Below are 27,136 nucleotides of genomic sequence, written 5' to 3'. Positions count from 1 at the left end.
AAATTGCAGTGGGGAGGGGGATCAACACGGGGGAGAATTACTTTCAAATGAACACACCAGCCCGACCTAGTTCCTTAGTGGTAGCCTCAGACTGAGCAGCAGCCACCCTTGATGCATGGGAGGGACCCCTGGTATGATGCAGGTGCATCATAGAAAGAAGAGAGTGAAGGGCAACAGCTGTCAAACGACGGTGCAGCTCTGGCCTAAGAGTTTAGAGAGGTGGAGCTGGGTGGCAGTGAAGGAGCTGCAAACAATGAGCCCCTGGTAAAGGTCTGGAAGGACATCTAAGGGCATGGCAGGAGCAGATTTGGGGGGGCGGGAAGTCAGTGCCAGGGACCACAATGAAGGGTAGCCAAAGCTCAGCTTCCTGGCATCACCTCACTGACCATTTGCAACCCACAGTGGTGACGACAGCCAGAGACCGTGGAGAATGCACGGTGAATATGCCGAAGGGGGGATTCTGCCTCAGCAGATCCTAATTCCCAGGTTGCGAGTTCATTTTGTTTGAACTCTTATGGCAGGGCTATGTGGGAAGCCACCATCACCGGGTAACCATTACGCCCGTTACACCCAACAGGTCCCGGGCAAAGGGGCGGGCTGCACAGAAAGCCTTGATGTGTTCTTGACAAGCCACTTCATCTGTGAACGGCAGGGCAGAGCTCTTTCCCAGAGAATAGACACACCCGTAGGAAAGCTCATTTCCAACGGCCGTCCAACACGGACGTGTTCAGCCATGAAGGGCTAGAGCGGGAGGGAACGAGCTATAACCAACGCACCTGAGGAGGAACGGGCTTTGGGAGTATTAACGAGTGCAAATTTGCCTTTGTTTTTTCAGCCCAGGTTGCTTCCACATTAGAAAGGACATTCGTTAAGACCTGCCACCATGGATGAATGGGACCTCCCGCAGTGGAAGAAGGAAGTAGACAGCCTGAAATACCAACTGGCTTACAAGAGGGAGATGTCTTCTAAAACAATACCTGAGTGAGTCAATGCTTTCCCCTGGCCCCTTCTGGCGGCCGTTCAGTAGCCCACATGGAATGAGTTGGTGGGTCTCAGACCAAGGCCTAGTGGATATACGCCCTCATCTCAAACAGGTCACTCTAACAGGCACTTTGGACCACACTGATATAAATTGGAGTAGCTCCTTTCAGGTCAATGGAGCCGTGCTGATATGCACCAGCTGAGAATCTTGCTCTCTCTGTCAGCAGCCTCAGCAGAAAGGCTAAAGATGAGATAGACTTGGAGACAAGAAAACCCCTCTAGGTGCTCTGCATAGTTGGGAGGAGTGAGGTGCATTGGCAGGCCCTGCGGGAAGCGGGCCCCACTGCTGGCCCCACATAGGACAGCAGACTCCAGGGTCTTGAATCCAGCGCCCTTTGCCAGAAATAAATTGGCATCAAGAAGACCAGGCCAGCAGGAAAGATTTGCCCAGGATAAGGGATACGCTAGGTTAACATATGTCTGCACCTAACTTTAGTTTAGCTCTGTTTTAGCCATGATTGGGTTGGATCAGCTGTTTCTCAGCTCTTTCCCCCTGGATTAGAAAGCAAAGGACCCTTCCACTTTGGTGACCTGCTCATGAGGTGGTGGTAGCTTGCAGGGTTCCTGCTTTAGTCCAGATTTAATGGGGGCCATGCACCCCTCAGCGCCCAGCAGGCCTGCAGATAGTGCTCCCTGCAGAGCCAGGCTGGAAGTGCACCTAGAAACATTACTTCCCCTCTCCGCACCCACAGCCTGGATAAGTGCATGTACAACAGAGTCGCTCTGCAACACTTGTGCCAAATACATGTGCAAAGGCAGGCAGCTGCCGGTGCAAGAGAGAGGGAGCTGCCACTGAATTTGCATTTACCTTTGAAAATCTGCTCTGTCAGGTGCTTTTGTATTATAAAACTTATTGCACTGGGGACAACTCCATAGTGCATGTGGCAGGACCTATTCCATTCTAGGCATCTCTCCTGGCTTCTGGAAAAATTCATACGACTTAATGACTTTGTTAAGTTCCAAATCTTTGTAGAGTTGTGCAAATTCTTTTGAGAAAGGAGCCTTGCACTGTTCATTTAAGCCCTGGTAGCTCTAAGAATCCAACTCAAGACCTATCTAGATAGCAGAAGTGCCGACCCAACTGCTCCCAGACTGATGTTCCCATAGCATCAGATGCAGCTGCCTTTGCATCATCCTCTGCCCCACAGAAAGCTCCCACCCCTTCGGGCTTTGAGATTGCTCCCCACAGAGGGATGCTGAGAAATCTCTCACCTGTTACATCAGCAGCTCCAAATCCTCAAACAAACATGGAGCCTGCCCAGAAAACGAGAGAAACAACAAAGGCTGGGCTCTTTTTATTTGCCGTGGGGTTTCTGAGCTGCTATGGGGGTTATGTCTTTATTGAAAGCTGAGATTCGCACAGACTCACCTGACTCTGGGACGGGGGCTTTAAAAACAAAATACCAAATATTGAGAAAGCCGGCAACACTGCAACCTCTAGCTGAAGTGTGGAGGGGGGCTAAATCGTTAGCAGAGATTTGAAAGTCCACACAGTCATGACCGTGCCCGGTGACTCACTTCCTGTGTGCTGCTAAGGTCGCAATCCTTCCAGGTCTCCAGCCACAAAGCCAGCTCACTGTCCTCCTTCAACACCCTCTTTAAAACTCTCCTCTGCTGTGAAGCCTACAACAAATGTTACAGTGGTTAGGCAACTGGTGTGTTGCGATCACTGCCCATCCCATTGACCTATATCGTCTCATGGTTTCCTCATACTCCCCCGTCTGCCTGCATCCGTTTTCTCATCTTAGTTTGTGGCACGGACTTTTATGTTGTATTTGTACTGCACCTAGTACATGGTCCTTGACTGGCGCCCCTCGGCACACTCAAATTATTAACAATCACCTGTAAGAATATAGTGAAACCTGCCCTAGAAACTCATCTGCAAAAGAAAAAAGCCGAGCCTGGTCTCTGCGGGATGAATAAATTTGCCGCAGGAACTTTGGGGCCCCTTTCAAGTGCTTGTTTATGAGACTGGCTATTGCACGTGGAGCCCCGAGTGTTGTTTCCACAAGAATAGAGACGGTGAGTGAGGTACTAATGTCAAACACCCGCTCACCTCCACCTGTTGTAGTCCCCAAATCCCCACCCCATAAGCGGCTGTAACAGCACATGACTGTCTGTCTCAGGCCTGGAAGTTAGAAGGGAGGTGCTTTGCTGGGGGCAGGCCCGGAACAAAACGGGAAGCTGCAGCGGCAGAGATGCGGCCGCGGGTGCATGGACAGTGCAGGCTCACCGTGCCCCGCTCAAATCAGTACCGTCAACACTTGAACAGGAACAGGTTTAACAGCAAAGGGCTGCAATCCAAACTCACACACTGGGCCCCGTTCTGACTGCGGGGGTCGCCTGAGCGTGCTGCGACAGTCCGGGCTGTGGGTGCTGGCCAGGGGAGGGTCACTGCCCAATGGCTGCAGAGACAATGCTCACAAGTTTAACAGCAGCTGCTTTCAAGCGCGAGCGACAAAGCCTTGGCGAAATCTGAAGCGGGCCCAGCCCTGTGTGCTGAATACTTTTCCTCACCAGGCTGTGGAGGGAGAAATACAGATTACAGGCTGATTAGTAGCTTGATTCGTCTCTGAAACCTTCCAACTGTGCCCCAGAATACAGCATTCTGGACGGTCATGAATATCAGGTGAAACCAAATGGTTCTGGTACCAGTGGCATCTCCGAATGATGCATTCTGGGAGGAGGATGGCAAATCTAGCAGAGGCCAGTGGTTTCCTGCGGGATGAAAGAAATGAGAGATGTTCATTAAAATGCATTGCATTGTTACAATCTCCTCCACAGCTTGGTGATAAAGACATTCAGCTCTGACCTGTCCTGTACACTTAAGCCTTTGTGTTTCACACTCTGGGCAGTGATCTTCCAAGCTTTAGAATACACTTGCTTGTATTAAAAAAAAAATTAATCTCCTGATGGGTAACCCATTGCGCGTGTGAATGGCACAGTTCAAAGCCAAGGAGTTTTAAACCAGAGGTTCTCAAGCTGTGGTCTGCAGAAGGCTGACAGGCCACACGATGCTGACTCCTCATTTTCAGCTGCTAATGCACATTAGCAGAAATTCGGAGGACCTTAAATGCTTCAGGGCTGTTACTTTCCCGTATAATCACTGTAGCCTGGAGGTGTTAGGTGATCGTGAATGAGAGGGGACCATAGGTCCACGCCATCATGAATGGGAGTGAGGCATCCGAGAGACAATCGCGTTATTAAAATGTGACCCACGCTGTGCTGTAGCGGAGGCATGCCTTCTGGAAACAAAGTAGCTGAAAAATTATCTGCTCATTTGTCTTCTCCAATTACCCGAGTCTGGGGTCTCCTGGTCACCGGAGGGCAACGGGGGCACCAACACCACTTAAGATGGTTCCCCAAACCGCTCTGCTCCAGGTGGCAACTTTCAAAGAGCTTAAAGCTGCAAAGCTCTCTAGGATCTTTTGGGACGCAAGGCTCTTTTTACTGAAAAACGTGTACAGTTGTAACTGAGCCTGTCGCTACCGCCCATTCAGGAGGATGTGTGACCTCAGAGACCTGGGGACGTGATTTGCCTAACACTGTAGAACTCGTAACAGAACCTTTTATGCCTGTAGCATCTGCAGTTATGCCAGATCCCCATCATGAAGGCACCAGATCAGCCCGGGGGGGGAGCGGGTGTACATGCACCCTTGTGCCTGATCACTGCGGGTGTGGATGTGGGAGCCACAGAATCTCAGCTCCACACACATACACAAACACACGGCAGATACGCTGCTGCTTCTATCAATAAAGGGGTGGAAGCCACCCACCTTCCCTCCCTGTGATCCCTCATAGATCTGACTATGCGAACAGGTCACATGCCCAGGGTCGGAAGCTCACGCAGAGACCTGCCACCCCACACTTCTCTGTGCTCTGCCTCTGACAGGCTACACCCTTTGGGTACGTGGGGGAGAGTAAGGAGGAGGAGGGGCGTAGTCAGCAAGACACGTGAAAGGGAAGATACACTGAAAAGTAAGAGAAGTGAAGTCAGGACAGAAAGTTGTAAGTGTAGCTGAACACCGTGCCAGGAGTCTTGGGGGCAGCTCACCCACTCAGACATCCCAAGGGCAGCCTGCTGAGACTGGGTGCGAGGGATGGACAAAACTAAAGAGCCAAATATAGCCTCAAAATGCAAGAACCGCTGCTCACCTGCTAAGTTTCCTGCTCCCAACACCACAGAACAGCCCACAGGGCTTCGCCACCACCCTGGACAATGCTGTGTGCTGCGTCCAATTCAGCTTACTCCAACAGCAGCAACCCCACAGCACTGGGAAACTCAGAGTCTGGGCGTTGAGGGTTTAGCGTTAGAGAAGGTGGGACGGCTGGGTTCTCTTCACAGTCACACTCCTGACTCTTTGTGTAGCCGTGGGCAATCTGGTTAGCCCCCTGGTCTTTTGAGGATACTAGTATTTTACCTACCTGACAGGATGGCCGACTGAGAGATGCCATGGGGACGCTAAGTATCATTACTGCATAACGATGAAAAAAAACTTTCTAGCTCCACTTCAGCCAGAAAAAGACCACGAGAAACGCACAGAGCCATTTAACTGCCCCGCCTCTCCCCTCTTCTCTGCAGGTTGATGAAGTGGATAGAAGATAGCATTCCAGAAGACCCATTTCTGAATCCAGAGCTGATGAAAAGCAACCCTTGGGTGGAAAAAGGAAAATGTACCATACTCTAATGTACCTAAATCCAACTTCACTCCCAAGCAGCAGTGGCTGACAAAATGGCTTCCTCCTGAGATATTCAAGTTTGCATTAACTCTGAATGTAAATTTTTTTTATTAGTTTCCTAATATGACTAACTGTACAAACACTATCCTCATCTTGTCTTATTATTTTTATTAGTAGAAGCGATTCTTTTTTATACTGAAAAAGCACATGCCATAAGAGTAAATTGGTAAGAGATGCAATGTATTGGAGAATGGCTGATTAGCAGCATCAGAGTGGGGACTTGAAAAGCAATGTCAAACAACGGGCAGAAGGTTTCTCTTGATTAATCCTGTAGTTTTCAATTAAGCTTGAGCTTAACTATGCTTCTGTGAACCTCGCAGAGCCTTTGTAAAAGAAAAACACTTTTATAAAAAAAATTTCAATACTTTTTTGTATATTGTAGAATATACAATTTTGCAGCAAAGCCGGCGAAATACGAGAACTAAGGGTTTATAAATGAAATAAACAAAGCAATACTTCACAAATGTTCAAAAACATTTATTTTGCTTATTTATTTATTTTTTACAAACAGCTGAATAGAAACTAAAAGACGGAAAGTTCTCATGAACCATACATGTTCTTCAGAAAGCTAAGAGTCACATTTTCCTTTCTGTTCTGTATGTATTGTTTCTTTGGTTTCATTTCTTTACATCATCACTAGAGCAAATCCTTAATGTAAATATTCCGCCTGACGGCATTCGAAACCCCTTCATTAAAGCGGAACCAAACATCGCTCTTTCCAACAGCCTTTCCAATTTGTTTTTCAACAGAGTCGTGCTCGGACGTTTGATTAGCTGATGGTAACCAGAGAAGGTTGGTGGGTGGGGAGAGAAGATACGATAATACAATTAAATCAACGGACTTAAAATGGGAAAGGCTTAAAGTTTAGGCAACAGACTCTCAAGGAAGTACCAATAAGACACTGAAAAGGACGGCACCTGCAAACATTACTGCCGGGTGTAGTGCTTACTACGAGTGCTCCCACAGTCAATTCACTACGCCACACTAAGTGCATTCAGAACTTGGTTCTTACATTCAAAGCCCCTGGTCCTACACACACTTAAGCATCTTGCATAACTTTGCAAAGCTCTGGTCCACATTTCAAAATTAGATCAATCTGGCTACGTCACTCAGGGGTGTGAAAAATGTCCCGCCCTGACCACAACCGTTCGGTCGACCTAACCGCTGGCACAGATGCAGCTAGGTGAACGGAAGAACTGTTCCGTCAACGTAGCTCCTGTCTCTCAGAGATGGATGAACTGCAGGGAAATTCCCTCTGTCAGTGGAGGAAGTGTCTACGCTACAACACAGCTATAGCATAGACATGCCCGAAGTAAAATTATTGCTTAAAACATTTGAAGGAGCAGAACCACAGCCATATTTATCACTCATTAACTGGGCCTTTGGGTACTTCCATAATGAAATATCCTACCATAGCTGCTCCATGTAGGGGACTGGACTGATGTCATGGCCCAAGTTTCTTTCCAATCCTCCCCTATACATAAATGTTGTCAGACAGTTGCAAAACACACCATGGAAATTGCTCCCCAGCTCCATCCACCCTTTTGAGGAACCACAGTCTGTCTTATTTCAGCATTATGGAACCACAGAAGATATTGCAAAGCTTTCTACTACAGCACATGTTCCCAGTTTCCTTTCATCTCTCCTGACTAATATCATGCCTTTTCTACACATACCTGCTGATGGAGACACCTGCTTCTTAACAAGCTGGCGCCCAAAGAAGTCAGTTTCTGGCTGTGGAAAGAAATCAAAATGGTTTTAGTAGACTCCTCCTCAGCAGATCTCTGGGTACACGTTGGTTATAAAGAGACTAGTGCCAGCCCAGTACAGTTCAACATCAGATGGGATTTTTATCTAGTTACAAACCCAAAATGTGACTTCATTAAGAAAGAAAAAAGTTTACACAACTTATCAGTACAAATGTTTCCTTTTGTTATAGAAGCACAGAAATGTAGGGCTGGAAGGGACCTGGAGAGGTCATCTAGACCATTTCCTTGAACTGAGGTAGGATTAAGTATACCTAGATCACTCTATATTTCAGGCCCTTTCTTTATTCATTCAAATAGCCTGCACAAGTCCGGAAACCCAAGCAAGAAACCTTAGCATGCATGAGAACTAGAATGCAAATGATTAGAAACAAAGCGTGAAAGTGACTGGTCTGATTTCACTGAGAAATGCAGACACTGGAGGGGAAAAAAAAGCAGAAATGGTGACAAATTAAAGTTGTCTTTTTTAAAGAATTGCAGTTTTAATTGGTGCTAGTAACAGGGGGAAAAAAGGAGGGTTTTTGTTGTTGAAAATGGAAGCCATAAACACCATCCCTGTAAGAAAAAAAGAAACAGTTTACAAGGTCTCTGCATAATAAGATGGGATAAAACACCCAGATATAATCAGGTGAAATCCTGGCTCCATTGAACTCAATGGGAATTTTGCTATTGAGTTCAATGGAGCTTGGATGGCACCAGTCAAGTTCGTTTGCCTGTATAGCCTCACATGGACCACACTAGAGTATGTGCACCTGGGGACCACGGGTACGATATTTTATGCATGCTGCACCGCCAATGCCAGTTAACACAGGCACATTTATTTAAAAACAGCAATTCAAGAGGTCGCCCCTTATTTGCAGATGAAAAGTTCAGCACAATAAAGAACAGATGTGAGCACGTGCTCCAGGATCCAGCGGGAAACACATTCTGTGTTTTATTGTTCTTGCTTCTTCATAGTCATGGGGCGGGGGGGGGGGAAAGGGGGGAGGAGGTCATTCCAGTCGAGGTACGTGAATCCACGACTGGTTTTGTTATAAGCAGTAGCAGTGGAAAGTGAGGGGAGGACCCTGTGGTGTGTTAGTGAGTCACACACAGCTCGGGCCTTCTCACCTCTTTCATGGTCCCTGCCCCAGGAGGGGTGAAGGAATTCCTTTGGCTTCACTGGCTCAAGGCAGCCACTGCATTATTTACAGCTGCATCAATCTGCCAGAAGGGACAGAAAGGCAGAGCAGGTCTCCAGTCCATGGCAAGGTGCTGAGGTGCCTTCAACATCCACTCAACAGCTGGAGGAGCTGAACACCTTGGGACTGGACCCAAAAGGTTCACGGTGCAGCCATGTTGCAGGACAGAGGCCAGCTTTCAGAAGCGCGCTCACTCTGTCCCAGCAGGGATTCGATGAATTAGCCAGGCTGAGCAGAAGATGAAGGGAAATGGGATGTTCCGAAATGGAAACTCAGTTTTATCATGGATGGTAGCGACTTGCTGGATGGGACTGATCACATTTAGGCCAGCCTTCAAATTGGTGGCTTGCTGTTTCTAGCTAGATCCAGTTTCCGCAAACCTGGACAGACTGGCAATTGCTTCCCTTGCCTGTCTCTCTCCAGGCTCTGTGCATGTTAATGCTGCTGAAGGAGAGAAAACATTAAAAGCAGAGAAACACCTTGTACTAAACTTCCCCGGGGCACAGAGAACAGCCTCGGACAACCCTTTCCTCACTCCAAATGGACGAGCTTTGGAAGCAGCTGGCTTTCAGGTCCAAAGGGCCATTTCCTGGTGCCATTGTTCCCTTGAGCACAGAGATGCTGCACTGGGTGAATGGTACCAGTCATCAAGATTGGCCAGCATTCACCCCACTAGCACTGCACAATGAGGGAGAAAGCCAGGAAACAGTCCAAGTGCCATTGCACAGACTGAGCTCTCTGCTCTGGACAACATTTCTGAATTGTGGATGGTTTCCCAATGGCCAAAAGTCTTTCATCTAGAAAAATATTTAGACCTCATTATATTATTGGGGACCCAGGCTCGTGCTTTTGGGCATGCATTGCCAACAGCATGCAAGAAACGTTAATGTGGCTGTCCGCAAGGCCCTTTACTGTTGCTATTGCTTTTACATGAAGGTGCTCAGATACTATGGTGATGGACAGCAGGAGAAAACCTTAAGACAGATAGTTTGACATTTACCATTGTAGGCAGAATGACAGTAACTTGCTGCATCTTCTGATTCCTAGGGAGAGCACAAGAGCACAACTTCGGGCAGTTTCACGTTCTAAGGACTCGTCTACACGGGAACAGCCACAAAAATTAATCTGAACTAACTAAACGTGTGAATTTGAAGTGGATTAGTTAAACTGCATTACAGCCCTGTGTGGACACCGTAATTCAGAAATAAAGTGGCCTTCATTCAGTTTATCAATCTACTTCCAAAGTGAATTAAACTAAACTGAATGAAGGCCACTTTAATTCTGAACTAAAAAAAGAGTCCACACAGGGATTTAATGTGGTTTAACTAATCCACTTCATATTTACATTTTACTTAATTCAGATTAATTTTTCTGGATGCCTCCATGTAGACAAGCCCTCAGTCTGACCTGATCATTGCTATTTCTCTCATCAGCAACACTTACTGAGTAAAGAATGCTCCATGAAAAGTTATTAGCTCAGGCCATTGGATGCTTTCTCCATAAAAGCAAGTTCAGCAACAGAAATCTGAACTCAGATCTCCCTCTTGTCCCACCCCAAACACCCAGAAACACCCACACGGACAGAGATGTTTCTACAAGCTTAGATGCCAAGCTAAAATAAAATAGGAGGTTTCATTATTAAACTGCTACACAGGTCTGAGGCCCTAAGGCTCCAGACTTGCGGAAAAGAAAGAAACATTCAGAGCACAGAGAGAGGGGCACCAGGGTGAGGAGTTTGAAGCAACCTCTGCTGTAGAAGTTTCTTCACTTTATCTTGGTTGCTGCTCTTACAGGGCCTGGGGCTGCATCCCTAGATATAATGAGTTGCAACAAACGGAGCCTGGAGGCCACAAATACATGGGTCTCTGTGGCCAGCTCTGTGACTGGGAGGCTGGGGTGCAAACTTCTAGCTGGAGGGATGAGTGCGATATTTGCTGCCTGGTGATTCAGGTGCTAAGGAGCAGCAAGCAGTTCACATGGACCCAAAGGCTGCAAACAACACCACATTCTGAGGGCAGGTGCCCTTGACAGGTCTAACAAGAAGCAAAGTCTATTCTGATGCATTAGATTTTCTTTTTCCTACTGCGGTTATTCACTTACTCCCTAGTTCCTAGAATCTAGTAGATGATGACAGGTCTCCCTGTGCCTAGTGTGAATTAGCCAGGTCCTCCCGTTAGAGCCTGCAAGGTCAGAAGAATAAAAAGGAAAATGATTCCACAAACCAAGACGATTCTGAACGTATTTATGTGTTATTTTTAAAATGTGGTCTTTGGTTCTTGGTTTTATTTCACATCCTCAAAGCCAGAGAGCTTATCTTTCCTATGGCTTATACTCTCTATCTGCCATTAACTTGATTTCCCTCTGGATGAGATTACTGGCATATAACGATCTACTGGATTAGAAATAACTCCAAGCATTTCTCCGGTTGGTAACAGCCACACATTCTAGGCATTGCTCCTGCATTGGAAGCTTTGCATTCCCTGTTAATTATCCAGAGGCACTGCAGGAGGGGAACTGGATGGCTCAGGAGACTGGTAGATGGATATAGAGCCTCGTCGATTCAAACCCAACCTGGCTCAAGACAACCCGGTGGGAGCCCCACTGGCTGTTTGATGGCTTGGGTGAAATGAGATGGGGCGGAGGTCACAGCTCAGTGCCCAGCAGAGAGAGGTTCACATTACTTTGACTGACGCTAACTGGGTGTCTTACTGGAAGCCTCAGAAGCGCAGTGTCCACATCCCCCAGACACCCCAATGGAAGAACCGGGGAGCTGAACCCCAAAGAATAAGCAAGTGAATCAACTGGTTGTATACAAGGTTATGGTGTATAAATATATGTCAGGCAACGTCTTTTATGGAAGCTTGCAATGTTCTGAACTTGGTGGTGATTAGGCGATCTGTATCCAGGTTAGAGTTCTGAATGTACACGTGTACCTTTGTGTAGAAAGTTGTACTTGTGGCATCGCCTCACAACAGGGAGTGAAGCCAACAGGCGAGGAGGGACGCCTCCCAGACTAGCTGTTTACACGAAACTAACTCCAGGCACCGAGTATCCTACAACCCAGGGAAAGACAAGGGTGGATCATGAAAGTCAATGGAAAGACATTAAAACTCCAAGAAAACCAAAGAAAGGGGAGTTCCCCTCCCCACTGGGTAATCAGGAATTACCACAATGTGAGAGAGAGAAAGAAAAGAAAGAAAACAGCAACTTCTGTTAAAAGGAAAGAGGGGCTAAAGTGAAGGGGAGCCAGAAACAGAGGGCCAGCATTGAAGTAGGGTACTGCCTGTGAAATACTGGATCCCCGCTAGGCCAAGGGCACGCTGGGAAGCCGTCCAGCAGCAGTAGGTAACTTGTATGAGAAAAGGGAGTTCAGCAGACGCAGGAGTGTAAAGCCTGAGGTTGCGTCTTTAAGCTGATTTTCTGTGTAACCTGCGTGTGTTGCTTTTCCTCACTAGTTCATCTCTGAACCTACGATTTTCCTGTCAAATAAATCTGCTGTTTATTTTTACCCCGAGCAGGTCTCTGGTGTGCGAACTGTGTGGTCTATGTCCCAGTGCTGCTAATTCATATGATTTTGTCATGAGTCTCATGATTATTGGTTTCCTTAAAGCCCCAGCTCCTGGAGTCAGGTGGAGATGTGATGATTTCAGCCTTCGTTCTTAAAGAAAAAGTAAGTTTCTAGCCCTTGTGGTGGTGGAGAAAGCTTCAAAATGTTACCCCAGTGCACCCTCAAGGCTCAAAGCAGAAGGCAAATAAAAAGATCATCAAATCTATTATTTTTACATAATCTCATGATTTAAAGCTAATCTTGTGATTTTTGGTGAGCCTGACTCATGGGTTTTGAGCATTTAGGATTGGCAATAAAGGTGCTCCGAAGTGAATTAACTGGTGGCAGGTTTCACACCTCCGGGGGTGACGGCCCAGAGGGGAGAAGTCCAAGTGTCTGGGGGTTCAGAACTTGGGGAGACAGATCTGGGGAGACTCGGGACTGGAATCGGCTGTTGAGTCATGTTGCAAGAGGTCACTAGGCTGGTGGAAGGCAGGGTGAAACCTTGCACCTGTTGGCTGGTGCCAGAGCCCTGAGCCTACCAGCACAGCACATGAAACAGGCAGGCAGAGAGAACCCCGATGGCTCTGGGTGAGCCCACCATGTCACACGGGGGTTCGCGTTACCATGACGGACGCAGCTGGTGCCCCCTGCTTGGGAGCCTCGGCACCAGATACTACGCTGATCTGAGCAGGGAGGCCGAGCTACTCTGCGCTTCACGGGAAGCTTCCCAAGGTCGCCCACCCGGCCTCCCAAAGCCTCCAACTATCTGTTTCGTAAGTCTCACACCCCTCAAACCAGTGGCAGGGTTTCCCATGTTTAGCCTTGCCCTGAAAGATTAAGGCCCAAATCGGCAGAACTCCCTAGCATTCAATGGAGCCTCAGTGATTTACACCAGATGAGGATCTGGCCCGGAGGACTTTGACGCAGGCTCATAAACATTGCCAATGTTGCAGCTGCTGCTTTGCTTGTGCCTGGCATGTAGGTAATTCTGCCATCAATATTTAATTATACTGCTCTATGCACTATAAAAATCACTAATGCATTTAAGGGAAGCATGGTATTGAATTCCTTTGTTTTTTCAGAGCGAAAGAGAGGTTTATAAATATCCACTATTGACCTCCCCCTCTCCCTCAATGCCTTTGTGAACGGTCTATTCACTACACACAGGCGGTTGACTCCCTCTCTCCTCCCCAATACCAGCAGCCCCCCCTTGCTGCAGAAGCCTGAGCGTAGCGGAGGAGAAAGCAGTCTGAAGTGTGGATCAGTGTGTGCTGATGTTTAATACATGGCTATGCAATCTGCATCAGAGGCACTCGCACTCCAGCAACGCGGCCTGCCCTCTCAGGACGTGGGGCTTTAGTTGGGTCACAGCAGTAGCAACAGCCTCCCGGAAGATTGCTTTTTTCCTGGATCCCAGGACGTTAAAATCCCAAAGCACATTTGGCCAGGGCAACGGATGCTAGGTTACTTAGCTACACCTCCTCTGAAACCCGACTCCTTGAGATAAACCCTCCAGTGCTCCGACCGCAGAGACGGGTCGTGCATGCGGCACAAGCAGACGCAACCGCCGTGTTTGTTTCACCAAAAACATTGATATGCCTTATAAATACAGGGGCCGGATCGCCAGCTAGTGTAAATCGGCGTAGCTCCAATAAAGCCAACTGAGCAAGGCTGATTTACACCAGCTAAAAATCTCACCGATCAGTGCTGAAAAGCAAAACAGAATTTGAATCAAACTAAGCGTGATCCAGTAGGCTTCTCTAAGGCCCCCATCCTCATGGTATCTTACCTTCCTAAAGCTCAGTGCAAAGTGACCATCAGCTAGGAAAAAGCTGCAGGAGCCATTTCAAGCTCCATAATAGCTTGCGCACATATCGTGGGAGGGTGATTCCCCGCTCATGGAGGAGAACTTGGTTTAGTGTTTCCTCTAAAAGAGGACATGTCTAGCTATGTTACAGAGCCCGTGCCAAAGTCCTACCAAGGGAAGAGGAGCATGTTACTAGGTGGGCAACAGCAGGGAAAGTGGTTGCCTTGATATCAAAGAACATGCCATGACCAATAGTTTTACAAATAAGAGGCAAATACAGTCACTTAAATGCCATGAAAAACTGCAGTCCAGTTAGGGTATGCCTACACTTATGCTGCTATGGCACAGACACTTACTACAGCCATGGAAGGAGTTTTTCTGCCGCTGTAGTTAATCCAACCCTGTGGGAGGCAGTAGTTAGGTCAGAGGCAAAGTTCTTCTGTCAGACCAGCTGCATCTACACTGGAGGTTAGGTTAATCGACCTACATCTCACAGGGCATGAAATTTTTCACAGCCCTGGGTGACGTAGCTTGGTTGACATAAGTTTTAGGTGTAGACCAGGCCTTCAAAAGCTATTGTAAGCGCCTCTTCAGAGTCTGTCAGCACAGGTACCCACCTGTGCTGACTGTAACCCAACGACTCATTTCATCATGGCGAACAAGCAGCTGCCAGATAAGAACAACTTTACCTGGGCCAGATTTGAACCACTGACCTCAGCGTGGGAACAGCTCCATGTGCCATTGCCTCAGGCCCTGGGCCAGGCAGCCAACCCCCTTTATCTCCTCTGTGAAAGGGCTTCCATCTCACCTTTTCATCAAAAGCAGCTTTCTTCATGATGTGCTCCAGACGCTGCTCATGGTTGCGGACGTGGGACTTGGGCACCCCTGGCTTTGCACTTGGCTTATCTTCTGTTTCACCGAGGCTTTCTTCAGAGACCTGCAATGACGGAGGTTTACTTGGACAAGCCACACTGTATTTACAGTTCCTCCTTCTCATTTGTTCTCTTGGAGACAAACCATTGATCCTGTGAAGGTAAAAGTTGCTCTCCATGAGCAACCTCTTCCTTCTTCATTCATAAAATTCAGTATGACACGACCAGGATACTCCTTGGGATGTGCAACAGCAGGTTAAGGAACATCCTCTCTTACAAATCTCGTTATTCCAAGGTTATAACTCAGCAATAAACATCACCGTTCACATGGGACTTGCTATGGGAAGCCTCTGCATGGGAACATTGAAGTGCTAATTTCTTGGGCAGTATCACCCTTTCAAAGGGCCCAAGTCAGCCAGCCAGCCAGCTGTGCTGGACACAGCTCTTGGGTGGGCTGCAGGTGCAACGACAATGAGAAGACCGTGCAGTCTAGTGGCTGGGGCATTGAACCAGCTGTCAAGAGACCCTAGTTCTAGTCCCAGCTCTGGCATGCTCTGCATTGACCTGCGGCCAGTTGCTTCATCTTTTGTGCCCGTCTTCTCTCTCCTACCCTTTGCCTGTTTTGTCTATTTAGACTGTGAGTTCTTTGGGGTCTAGACTGTCCCTCACTATGCGTATGTGCAGCACCTAGCACAACGAGACCCAGAGCTGAGTTGGGAATTTTAGGTGCTTTTGCAATACACTGGGAGGTTATAACAAGCTTCTACCGGCCTGGGGGAAAAATAATCTAATATTAGTTTATTTTATTCCTGCCTGCCTGTTCAGCTAATGCACATGCTCAGGGACCTAAGAAAGGTCACAGACTGAAGATGACAAACCAGCACGGAGCGAGGATTTCAATGGGTTTATCCTTCCTTGAGAAGTGAGATAAGGGAAGTTACCAAGCAGTTTTCACATGAAACAGGACTCACTTAGGTCAGTTTTGTTTAGTGCAGCCTCTTGTCAGCGCGATACAAGGGTCTACGGTGGAGGAAGAGCGCACTGCCCCAGGGGATAAGCCTCCAATTACCTTTTGGTCCCATCAGATCTACAAGGCACACTGGTGTTTTTCCTTAAGTGTCTCTCTCTTTTCTCCTGGCTGGAGGACGGAATTAGAATGAGAGGGGACCTTTCAAAGGTGTGGGGGCACCGTGAACTCTCCCCAAGACTCCGTGCCCATTACCATGGCGTCTGAGCACGTAACAGCTTTTTCCCTCCTTAAGAGTGGTCTAGCCAGGAGACTTAAGTCCCGTCCCGTCCCCCCCCCCCCCCGACTTCCAATAGCTCTTTGCCATCCAGTCCAGCCTTATGAAGGCAGCAGGCAAGGCTATGGCCACACCTGCCCTTGCCCACCTATGTTACAACACGAGACATCTCAAGGCTCCAGTTCTCCTCCTGCTAAGCATGCCAGACAAAACAGGCATTCCAGCTCCTCACCACGATGTCTGCGTCAGTACCGGTCTAAAACACAGGCTCGTTAACAGTTTTAGGGCCCAGTGGAGTCTGGATCATGCCCTTATTGGCCATTTCCTATTGCCGACTCCTTCCTATTTGTTCCTGGGGATCTTTCAAAAGCAGAAAGGGCAGGTAGGTGCCCATTTCCACTGAAAGTGAGTGGATGTTAAACAGCTCCTTGTGCCTTTGGAAGTCTCCTTTTAAGGGCACATCTACACACTGCACTGTCTGCGGGACACGGGCTTGTGGACTCAGTGTTTTCAAGCTCCTGCTTGAGCACTGCTTACAATTGCTAGACCTCGGTCTCACAGCCGTGCTAACACATCCAGACTGCACTAAGCAGACCTTCTGACTCGGGTCTGTGGCTTAAGCTACGTCCACACTGCAAAATGACAGGGCCTGGACCCAGGCTCTGACCCACCCCCCTAGCACGGTCGTTGGGCCTGGGTCTTGGGTGCTTGCTGACCCCAGTCAGACTGATGTATGTGTGGAAAAAAGGGGGGTGGAGCTGAAACCAGAGTCACAGCCCAGGTTTAGTGTGCAGAGTAGACATACCCTAAAGTTCTGCTTAGAGCTCAGTCCTGCCCCGCTCAGACAAGTGGCATTTTCCCTGCTGGTTGTCAGACTTTTTTCACTCCACCCCCTGGGAATCAAAGTTCAGGAGAGCTAGGCTGAGACCCACTGCCTTCCTCTAAAAAAGCCTGACTGGAGATCTCAGAACACAGTTTCTGGTTTGTCTGTTTAGGCTCTTTGAAGCTGTGTGTCCGTACAGCGCCTAGCACGGTGCAGCCCCATGATGGCTGGCCCTTAGGCACCACTGTAATAAACATGACTAATAATAAAAATGACAATTTTTTAAAAAAACAAAAATCCTAATACCGTGGCAATTATTTGCCATCATTTTAAGAACTCTGAACGTTTCAAGCCCAGCTTGGCCTCTTGATCACTGGCATGTGCATTTCCCCGATGGCATCTTGTAAACAAGAATCCTCCAGAGATTTTTACACTATCGCTTTTCCCCAATTGCATTCCCCGAAAAACACCCTCTGCTGCGAGTCGCCGGCTCTTAAGGATTAATTATCTTGCCGAGCTGCACCAGGGGAGGCCTCTGTTGAAAGCGATCGGACTCACATGAGCCCCAATGACGCCGTTTCCGAGCCTCCCCCTCTCCCCACCCCTCCCTCCCTCGTCGCTCCATGCACACGACCCATGGCTCTCGCGATGGGGGCGACTCCCTGTCGGAATTCTGCAGCGGCGCGAATGGCCCCCGAATGCACCAAGAGCAGAAATGGACAGGCGAGGCCGTCGCTCGTTGGCAGGAGAGCACAGCACCCGTGGCCTCGGCCGGAGCGTTCCTGCCCCTAGCCAGGCAGGGAAAACCAGCGCGCGGTACAGAACGCTAGCATTAGAGAGGGAAACAGCCGTCAGCACAGGAAACCAATTCCTGGGGCCGACGGCTATTGAGGCTGTAAGCATCTCGGGGCAAGGACCATGCCTTGTTCTGTGTTCTCTGCAGCGCTAGAAGCACTGTTGGTACTTAATATCCACCCCAGCTGTGCCTCACTTCACCTCCCTCCCTCCCCTCCACATCAATGCGACCCTTTGCTAAAGGCACATTAGCAATACCCTACAGTCCCAGCGACAATCTGTCTGTCTGTCTGTGTGTGTACGTACACGCGCGCGCACTGCTGCCCTCTACTGCGTGGAACGTGTCAGGCCCAATTGTGGTTTTACCAGGTCCCTCTCCTGGCTGAGGTTGGGAGCTGCTCTTGGTTTCAGAGGGGAAGGTGGAGAGGACCACCCAGGATGCGGCAGGCACCCGAGCAGACATGCGTGGCCAGGGGATCAGTTCTAGCTACAGAGGCAGCTGTTTCAGTGAGGGATGAAATGACCTCATGTTCCTGGCGTGCTTTGGGAGAAAGGTGAAACAGAAGGGTCCAATAATAAATAAATAACGTCATTGACTATCTACCAGCAAGCAGATGCCAGAGCATCTCTCTACACGGACAGCTGCTTCACCAACGCATGCAAAAGGCAAGGAGATGGGATACATTCAGAATGACCTCAGCCATTGTTGCAGAATCACTTTTCAGCACTTTACATTTCAGTGAGTATTGATTACTGGGGTCCCGGCAGAAAGACGAGCTGTTTGGCTCGGTCAGACACAATGCTAATGTCACACGTTTCACATGGTCCAAGCCATGGACAGCCTTAAAGCTGCTGGTGCACAACATACAGATCGTTGGTGGTGGAGGGAGGTTTTAATCTAGGATTTTCACTTGCAAAAGGAAAGCTTTCGCACCGCACTTGGCTTCAGAGGAAAGTTGCCAGGCAAAGCTTCCCCCCTGCTCGCTGCCATCATGGAGCAGAGACAGCTAATCCCACTGAGAGGCCAGAGCTGAGGATCTGGGCAGAGGCAGCTGGAGTTTTATAACACAAGAGAGAAGCAACTTGACCTAAGACTTTCCAAGTGGAGACACTATGCAGGGGGCTGGTTTCCAGTCATTGCCGAGCACCCTCCCTCCGAGTCTCTCCCTCCGTTAGGGCTTGCCCACCCATATAACGAGCCATCCAGAATCATTAGTCTTGGCCTCTGTGTCTAGGACAGACAGTACACTGCTCCCGCTCACACGGCCCCTATAATTTGTGCAACCTACCCCCACTCAACATGGTGCTCGGTCCCTCTTTAGCTATGCCTGGGCCACACAGAGAGCTTGATGAATCTGCCATGTTTGCTCCCCTCAAGCTTCGGGCCGTCTCCCGTTACCAGCGTCCCACTCCCACCTGGCTGGCCTTCCGGGCTCGTAGCACAGCTTCCGTCCTCCTCATCTTCTCGAGGTCGATTTCTCTTGCAATGAGCTGCTTGGCCTGGTACGTCAATGGTTTGCGAGCCGGTAGGTCCGGGAATCTACAGATGTCTTCCACGTTTCTAGGGGGAACAGATTTGGGGGAATAAATGAAACGGAGCCAGTTAATATTGGCTGGTACTGTGACAGCCTTTGGCTGCTGATAAGAGGGAGATTTTTAGAAAGGTACAGAGTGCAGCTGGATAGTCAGCTCCCATTTATGCCTTTGAAAAATCTTACCCTCAAAATCTAGGGTCAAAGGTTCATTTACACTGATCTGCAGACTTGTGGAACTCGGCTTTGTTTCATCCTAGTCTCATTCAAAATTTAGTACTTGCTTTTCTATTATCCTTCCTTTCACAAGAAAGCTCTATTTATTGGAAGGAAGCGTTGCCTCTTGGTCATAGGGTAGGGGGCCGGGAGACCTGGGTTCTAGCCCCAACTTTGTAACTTCCTGGGTGTGAGACTTTGGGTAAGTAACTAACTGTCTCCTTTTACCTTGGTTTCCCCATCCTTAAATCCTTACCAGCCTCCCAGGGTCGTGCTGAGGTTTAGAGGTCTGAGAAGCACTTTGAAATCACTTGGCGAAATGTGCCAGGAGTGCAGAGCAGGGTCGTTTCAATGGATTCCAAACCAGGGAGAAGTTCATACAGGTCACATACTTCTTATCGTTTGTTTTAATGTGAACGCGGCGAATGTAATGCTTGCGTGAGAAGCCACGTTGACAGCCCTGCCCTAGCCGAGCTTTGTCTAGCCACCGCACGAGCGGCAGCAGTGAAAGGACCCTTTGCCCATTGCTCTGTCGACACACTTCCACAACAGCTCAGAAAGAGCCACCTCTACTAGCCAGGGTAGCAGTTGCCATGGTCAATCCAGTCCTCGGCCTGTTTGCCACCAGTGCCAACAGGGACACCCGTTAGTATTAACTGTATGGGCGAGTAGGGACTGGTCCAAGAGGCTGACCCATAGAGACCACTGACCCTGGGCAGCATTCAGCCCAGTGACCTGGACAGTCAAAGCACTGCACTCCTAACCCACCAAATCTCCACTGTACAGGTCTATCTTCAAACAGACACCTAACTATGCATGGATTGATTTTAAGGTCAGCAGGGGCCATTACGCTCTTCTGGTCTGGCCTGGCCTGTACGTTACATAGCAACCCAGTAATGCCTGTATTGAGCATGATAAATTGGGGTTGATCCACTACGTATCTTTTCCAAAGTCAGCTAATTCTGATTCAAAGATGTCAAATGATGGAGAATCCACCACGTCCCATGGTGGCCCGATCCAATGCTTAACCACCTCTCTGTTATTTCTAGTCTGAATTTGTTTAGCTTCAACTTCCAGGCAACAGCCCTTTGTCTGTCTAATTATAGGGCCCTTTAGTAACTGGTAAGTGCCTGCATGAGTGGAAGTTATCGCCAATGATCAAGTCCACCTGTCAACCTCAGTTAGGACTCACTATCCCTCATTCTCATGCTCCCATATATACAGCCCTACCGAACAGAGAGCAAAATTTGGAAGGGCTCTGACACCTGAGATGTACAAGGTCAGTACCGATTGCAAATGCATCTGATAGAAATCTTCCATTGTTGTTTGCAGTGTTGCTGTTGCAGCCGTGTGGATCACAGGATATTAGAAAGGCAAGGTTGGGTAGGTATATTTTATTGGATCAACTTTTGGTGGTGAAAGCTACCTGAAGAAGAGCTCTGTGTAATTCAAAAGCTTGTCTCTTACCACCAAAAGTTGATCCACTAAAAGATATTTGCCTCACGCACCTTGTGTCTCCGATAGAAATGTCAATTATTCAACATCAGAACAAGATCGCTCAGTTTTGTTCTGTCTAGTTCCAGTGCTCTGCCCATTGAGTTGTAGAAGCTAAAATAAAGCAGGTCACCTGGGTTTAAAATATTTTCTGAAGATTATTCAGTGAGAAATCCTGGATTAAAAGGATTAAGGGGAGGGATGGACTAGACAAGGAAATAGACAATGTAATAACATGCGAGACAGATTTTATTGCAGCTATTGCAACTTGGTCAAAAGGCTCTAACTTCTACAACCTATATGTCAGACATTTGCCTATTTACTACATTTTCTACCTGATCCTGCAAAATAAAGGGTGCGCATCTAATCCTGGACGAGGTAAGAACCAGCTACAAGAAGAGAGGTTTGGTCTTTCCTGGAGTTTTCTCTTGGATTCCTTACTGGGCGTTTAGTACCTGATCCAAAGCTCAGGGAGGTCAATGGGATTGACCATCCATTTCAAAGGATTTTGGATCCTAGACCTAAATCATGCAGCACAAGTAACGTTTCGGGATTTAATAAACTCAGGAGCAGATCTAGAACACTTGCAGATAAGTCCAACAACTTTCAATGGATTTGAACAACAGATGTATTTAGAATTAACTCCCCAATGTCACACTGCAACATGAAAGAGAATTCAATTTCAAAGAGACCATTTCTAGTTCTTCATCTTGGCTGACAGGCTTCCCCAATAAATTAGCACACTGGCAAAAGATCTGCATTGTCTGATCTGCCTGTCTGAGGAACATAAAAGTGGGTTCAGAGGTAAAGCACTCCATGCTACAGCAACCTGTCAGAGCATTTCTTGTTGTATTGTCTGTCTTTTTCTTTATTAAAAAAACCCAACACTGTCGTTTGTATCAAAGTATCTCTACCCATTCCACTTGAATGGGTTTAATTAAGCATCCTTCACATAAACTGCATGGGACACCTCCTGCCCCAATTTCCTATCAAGCACTGAATCCAACAAAGGAGAGAAAAGGGTTATAGCCAAATCCCATTGTTGATTTTATTGAGCTATGCTATAAACAGGCATTTGGGTTAAGCAAAGCAGGTTTATTCTGAACAGGATTTGAGCGCAGGACATGGAGGGAAGAGCAGTTAAAACATGAACACAGCCAGAGAATTTCTTAGAAACCAGATTAACCTTCTTGTATAACAATTATAAATATTTTATGTCTTCTTTGCACTTGATAATATTTCTCTTGAGAAAGAACAAAAAACACCCATGCATCAGAAGAATTCTCAGTGATTTAGAGATCAGCTTTCTGCCCAATTTGCTATTTGAAAAGGCACCCTTCTTCCAGTTTTCTCATTGGCTCTCTGCTGTCTTCAGAAACAGGCAACAAAGTCATAAAACAGACATCCGACTGAATCTGTAACTGTAGGAAAAATAAGGACTTCTAACAGAGCTTTGCTTTAAAATGTGGTGCTTGTCATTTCAAATATTCCTCTCATTTAAAAGTTTCTATGGCTTAAGATGAGGTTTAGAGAGATTTTACTATTTGAAATTAGAATGGCCACTAGCATTTTTGAGAAACAGCTGCATTGTACAGTCTTGTCTTCCAAGCAACCCATGGTCACACAGCCTAAAGTGCAAATAGAACATAACGCACCTTCATGCATTTTCCGATCATTACGGTAACTATTACAGTACATTGCAGAATATGCCAGCAAAAGAAAACAATGCCCAGACTCAAAACTTAAGATCCAATATCACAGCGCATGCCTGCACCAAATGCTGCTTTTCATGTCATGTGGTTTCCACACTCTGCAACATTTTCAATTAGAAGCCAAAACCAGGGACAATCGGGGAGGGGATACCATTTCACTACCACTCAAGTGTATTAAGTCAGGTCTACATTGTTTCCATATGTATGTTGTGAAATCTACATGTGCCGCTTCAAGAAAGGTGAAGGAATCACTTGAAACAAATCTAAATACCTACTGCATAGCGTAACTGCCAGCAATAAGATGCACAGAGTGAAACCTGTGCAAAATGTTTGTCCAACAACTGCTGTCTTAAATGATCACACAAAATATCCTCAGATGTACCAAGTGCGATTATAATCCGTCACTGGAAGATCCACCTCCATTAAGCTTCTCCTTTATTAGAAGGCCAATTCAAATGTTTCCAGTCCTTTGGGCTGATGCTTGAAAAAGGTTTCATTGGAATTAAATACAGTGTACGACTTAACTCCTGCTATTCCCCCCCCCTTTTTTTTTTTTTAAAAACTTGGAGACTACATTAGCATAAGTCTTAGCTACAGTCTGGGTCCTGTGTTATTACACTGTAATGCATCCCCAACACCTTGGATGTGTGAACTGTAATGTACATACTTAAAACATAATATTTAAAAATTATTAGGTCTGTAGCCTGGTAACTGAATACCATTATTACTAATATTCAGCAAATAAAAATATAACAAGGGGACCGATTCATTGCTGGTGCAACCCCATTGAGATCAGTGAGACTACATCAAGTAGTAACACAAACCAAGGTGGACAGAACTCAAATCTTAGGTAAGGCTGTGAATCAACCAGCATATTTTTGGTGCAAAAAATGACTGGCTTTACTCCTGGTGCAATCAAGTAGACTCTAAACTCCTGTGTGCACGTGAACAGAGATGTCAATCACATATTAACAATAACCCTCTCTGCAAGCTTTCTGGCAACAGAAATCTTAATTCCACCTACATGGATGAGCTGCAAAGCTAAAGACACTGTCCAGCCCCATAACTCCAGTCATAGCTACACATCGTTTTTCTGGAGACCTCTACTCTAACTCCTAGTTACTCCATATTAGCCTATGGAGCTTGACACACATTTCTGGCAAATGGAATGATGCCATTTTCCTATGGTTTTGCATTGTGCAGACAAGAATTTAAATGGGGAACGGCCCTGATGCAGAGAGAAATCTCAAGGTTATTAGATACATCCCTTGTTTTTAATGCTATGAATCTCTGACTTTTTGCCTTGGGTAAACCATCTTCAAAACTACTGTCCCCCTCTCTCACCAAAACCAGCCTCGACTTCCAGATGTACCCCCAACATTTAACCCAACACAAAAAGTTCACAGAGAAAGTCAACCATTGTCCTTGGGTCGAGTTCTCTGTTTGCAGAGTGTTGATGTTTCCAAGTGCTGGATCCCCTTTCATCTGCTTTGCGCTGGCGAGATGATGTTAACTTGGCTTTGGACAAACTTGTCTTTACTGAGAAGCCAGGTTTAAAAATCACACTGCACAGAATACCATTCAGGGCGGACAATACTGCATTGTTCCTGCTCAGAACACTGCAAGCTGGAGATGACTGAAGGGGAGAGCTACGCAGAACCTCAGAGCCCAGTGCACAAAAGCCTCCTGTCCTGGGAAAGCCACTCTCAAGGAGTTTGATGTATCGAGTTTTCCTTTTCAGATCATCCCATGGCTAATAAATCAAAACTCTCTCTCTCCATCCACACCAGTTGCTTCCATCCCATCTCATCGAACAAGAGATGGAGCAGACCTGTCTCTTATCAAACCGGTCACTCACCTACAGGGACCACGTAAACCCAGCCAAGAGTAAGGAGTCTTTCACTGTCTGGCGAAGTTCAGGCCATTGTAACTACACTTCTCTGTTAAGTTCCTCACAGTCTCATCGCCGGTGGATAGCTGGAGCGTGGCGGGCAGGTAAACGAACAGATAGATCAACCCGAGAAGGAGCAGCACAATTACCAGCGGCACTCCCCAATCCATGATGAACAAAGTCTCGTGGCAGCGAGCCTGGAACATAGGAGCAGGGGTTCGTGCTGCATTCTATTGTTCCTTGGACAAAAGAAGAGCCACGGGCATCTTTGGTTTTTCTCTCTGCCGGCTCTTCACACCTCTGTGTTAAAAGCTGACAGGCAGCTGTTTCCCCTCCTTTAATCCGATGAAAACGAACAATCTCATGCCAGCATTAGCTTGCGTGGATGCCCAGGGAGAGAGCGAAACCTTGCGAACATCGGACAGGTGGTAGGAGAGCAAAATGCATCAGAATTGCCCACTCTCCCTTTCTGCTGTTCTCAAGAGGGAAGGAAAAAACAAGACTTCATGTGGAGAAGATAGAGGATTTGTGACACTTTAATATTTTCCTGGAAAGAGACAGCTCAGTGATGCAGAAAGAGAGTAAAACCCCATCAACAAAAAAGAGGGGGGTTATATTGAAAAAATGTCAGTAAGCCCCTTAGATACATAAGGGATTTGGGACGACAGGACATTTCAGCAGAATTAACCTTGGAAGTGCTTTGCAAAAAGATTTCTTGAATGAAAAGAGAGAGATAAGAGATAAAGAAGCACAAGTCCTTTCCATGGCCCGTCAGCGCCTGCATTCCTTAGGTGCTTTAGAAAATCTTTATTGCTCAGTTTCAGCCATTCCCTCCACCCACTTGTCAATCACAAGTACTGCTGCTACATCTAGTTTGGGCTTTTTAAAAATTATTATTATAAAAATGATCAAAGTTGATAGCACAGGAAGCACATCAGCATGTAAATTTCATCCAACTTCTATAATTAATTCAAATATTTAAATTAACTTTCTTGAGCCATTTTCTCTCCCTGTGAAATCCTGGTCCATGCTCCCAGGGGAGTTCTGCACAACGCCAAATGAAAGGGATTTTGGCTGGCGGTTAGAGCAGAGGACCTAGGTTCTATCCCTGAATCCATCGATGACCAACTTTGTGACCATGGACAAATCATTTATCCTTGCTGTGCCTCAATTTCCCCACCTGTAAAATGGGAATAACACTTTCCCTACCTCATGGGGGGGGGGGGGGGGTAGAGGCTTAATTAACACATTATATAAACAAAAATGTGTTAATAGTATTTTTTTTTTAGTACTTCTTATCAGAGGATCTGAAAGAGATTTATAGAGCGTTTCGGTGTTACTTCCATTTTACACAGAGCTAGCTACAGGGACTTGACCCCACCCAAAGATCAGTCAGTGGCAGAATTGGGAATAGATTCATAGATAAGACCAGAAGAGACCACTTTGATCATCCAGGCTCTAAATGACACAAGTAAAGTCACAGGATTCCCTGAATTAATTCTTGTTTGAAATATAATACCTTCTATGGATGTGCTTATAACCATCTATAAAAAGCTACTCATATCTGTTAGATGCTTAGAACATCTATTAATTGTTTTATAAATGGAATCCATAGAAAGTCTCCACAACACGTCACAAATAACTTGCAGAAGGACACAGTTCTCACTGTGCCTCCGGCCTCTATGGGACATCAAGGTAGGCTAGTAAGCATCACTGTTTTGGGAAGATGATAAAGGCAAGCTATCCCTATTTCCATGCTTTCTTCCTCGTGGCTGTTGACTTAACTCACCACCACTGGTCGCACTCCCCATCAGTACCCGGCCCAAAGCCAGTGATCCAACTAGCAGACCAAATTCGGTGATGAATCCTGGTCACGTGCCATCTGAGGCACGTTGCACATATACTAAGATGACGACTGCCTTATGGGTAAGGGTGGCAGAATCAGATTTTGATTTGGCTGTAATTCTGATAGATATCGTCGGGTTGTATTTTTAAGCATGTTTTTTATTTTTATCAGTTTTATCATTTTCTCAGTTATGTGAAATTTTGGGTTTTATCAATTTTGAATATTCACTGTTGTGGGACATTAAGGCGGATGATGGAAATCAGACAATTATTTAAAGACAGCAAATGTTGACAGCGGGACTGCAGGGGCGCTCCCTGCATGGCCAAGGGGCCTGAGACACTTGGCACAAGGTGTGGAGAAGGCTAAGGTCCTGGCCCAGCAGAGCAGAGCTCCCCCAGACAGGCCTAGGACCACAACAAGAAGAATGAGCCCCTGGCCGTGGGAGAGACCACTCTGCTGCCAGACAGCTCTGAACTCCTGGCCGGGAAGTGAGTGGGTGGGTTTGCAAGGGGCTCCCTGCATGGCCAAGGGCCAGGGTACCGGACCTTGCAGGTGCTAGGTGCAGGGGAGGCTGCCCTCACAGACTATTATCAATAGTTATTTTTTTTCCCATTGATGTGTGTGTG

The 27,136-nt window shown here is 47.1% G+C and overlaps 2 protein-coding genes across 5 annotated transcripts in view; one reads left to right on the top strand and one right to left on the bottom strand.

Moving 5' to 3' along the window:
• The first annotated feature begins 883 nt into the window (after window positions 1-883).
• GNG13 (G protein subunit gamma 13) lies at window positions 884-6,492 on the top strand. Its single transcript, XM_048866271.2, has 2 exons — window positions 884-981; window positions 5,624-6,492. Exons 1-2 carry the CDS (start codon window positions 884-886, stop codon window positions 5,727-5,729), a joined length of 204 nt encoding a protein of 67 aa, XP_048722228.1. The 3' UTR covers window positions 5,730-6,492.
• CHTF18 (chromosome transmission fidelity factor 18) overlaps window positions 981-27,136 on the bottom strand; it is a 50,176-nt gene continuing 24,020 nt past the window's right edge. For 2 of the 4 annotated variants that reach the window (XM_048866260.2, XM_048866266.2), the window contains 4 exons: window positions 19,236-19,380; window positions 14,894-15,022; window positions 7,458-7,515; window positions 6,238-6,554 (listed from right to left, as the gene is read on the bottom strand). In XM_048866260.2, coding sequence (XP_048722217.2) covers window positions 6,418-6,554; window positions 7,458-7,515; window positions 14,894-15,022; window positions 19,236-19,380 — 469 coding nt within the window. In that variant the 3' untranslated portion in view covers window positions 6,238-6,417. Of the gene's footprint in view, window positions 3,760-6,237; window positions 6,555-7,457; window positions 7,516-14,893; window positions 15,023-19,235; window positions 19,381-27,136 lie in introns of those variants that run through there. The other 2 variants (XM_048866263.2, XM_048866261.2) reach the window with 2 other exon arrangements.

The sequence above is a fragment of the Caretta caretta genome, chromosome 10 (assembly GCF_965140235.1).
Source record: "Caretta caretta isolate rCarCar2 chromosome 10, rCarCar1.hap1, whole genome shotgun sequence".
Lineage (NCBI taxonomy): Eukaryota > Metazoa > Chordata > Testudines > Cheloniidae > Caretta > Caretta caretta.
The sequence above is the reverse complement of the archived record's forward strand: the minus strand, read 5'-3'. Positions and strand labels throughout refer to the sequence as shown.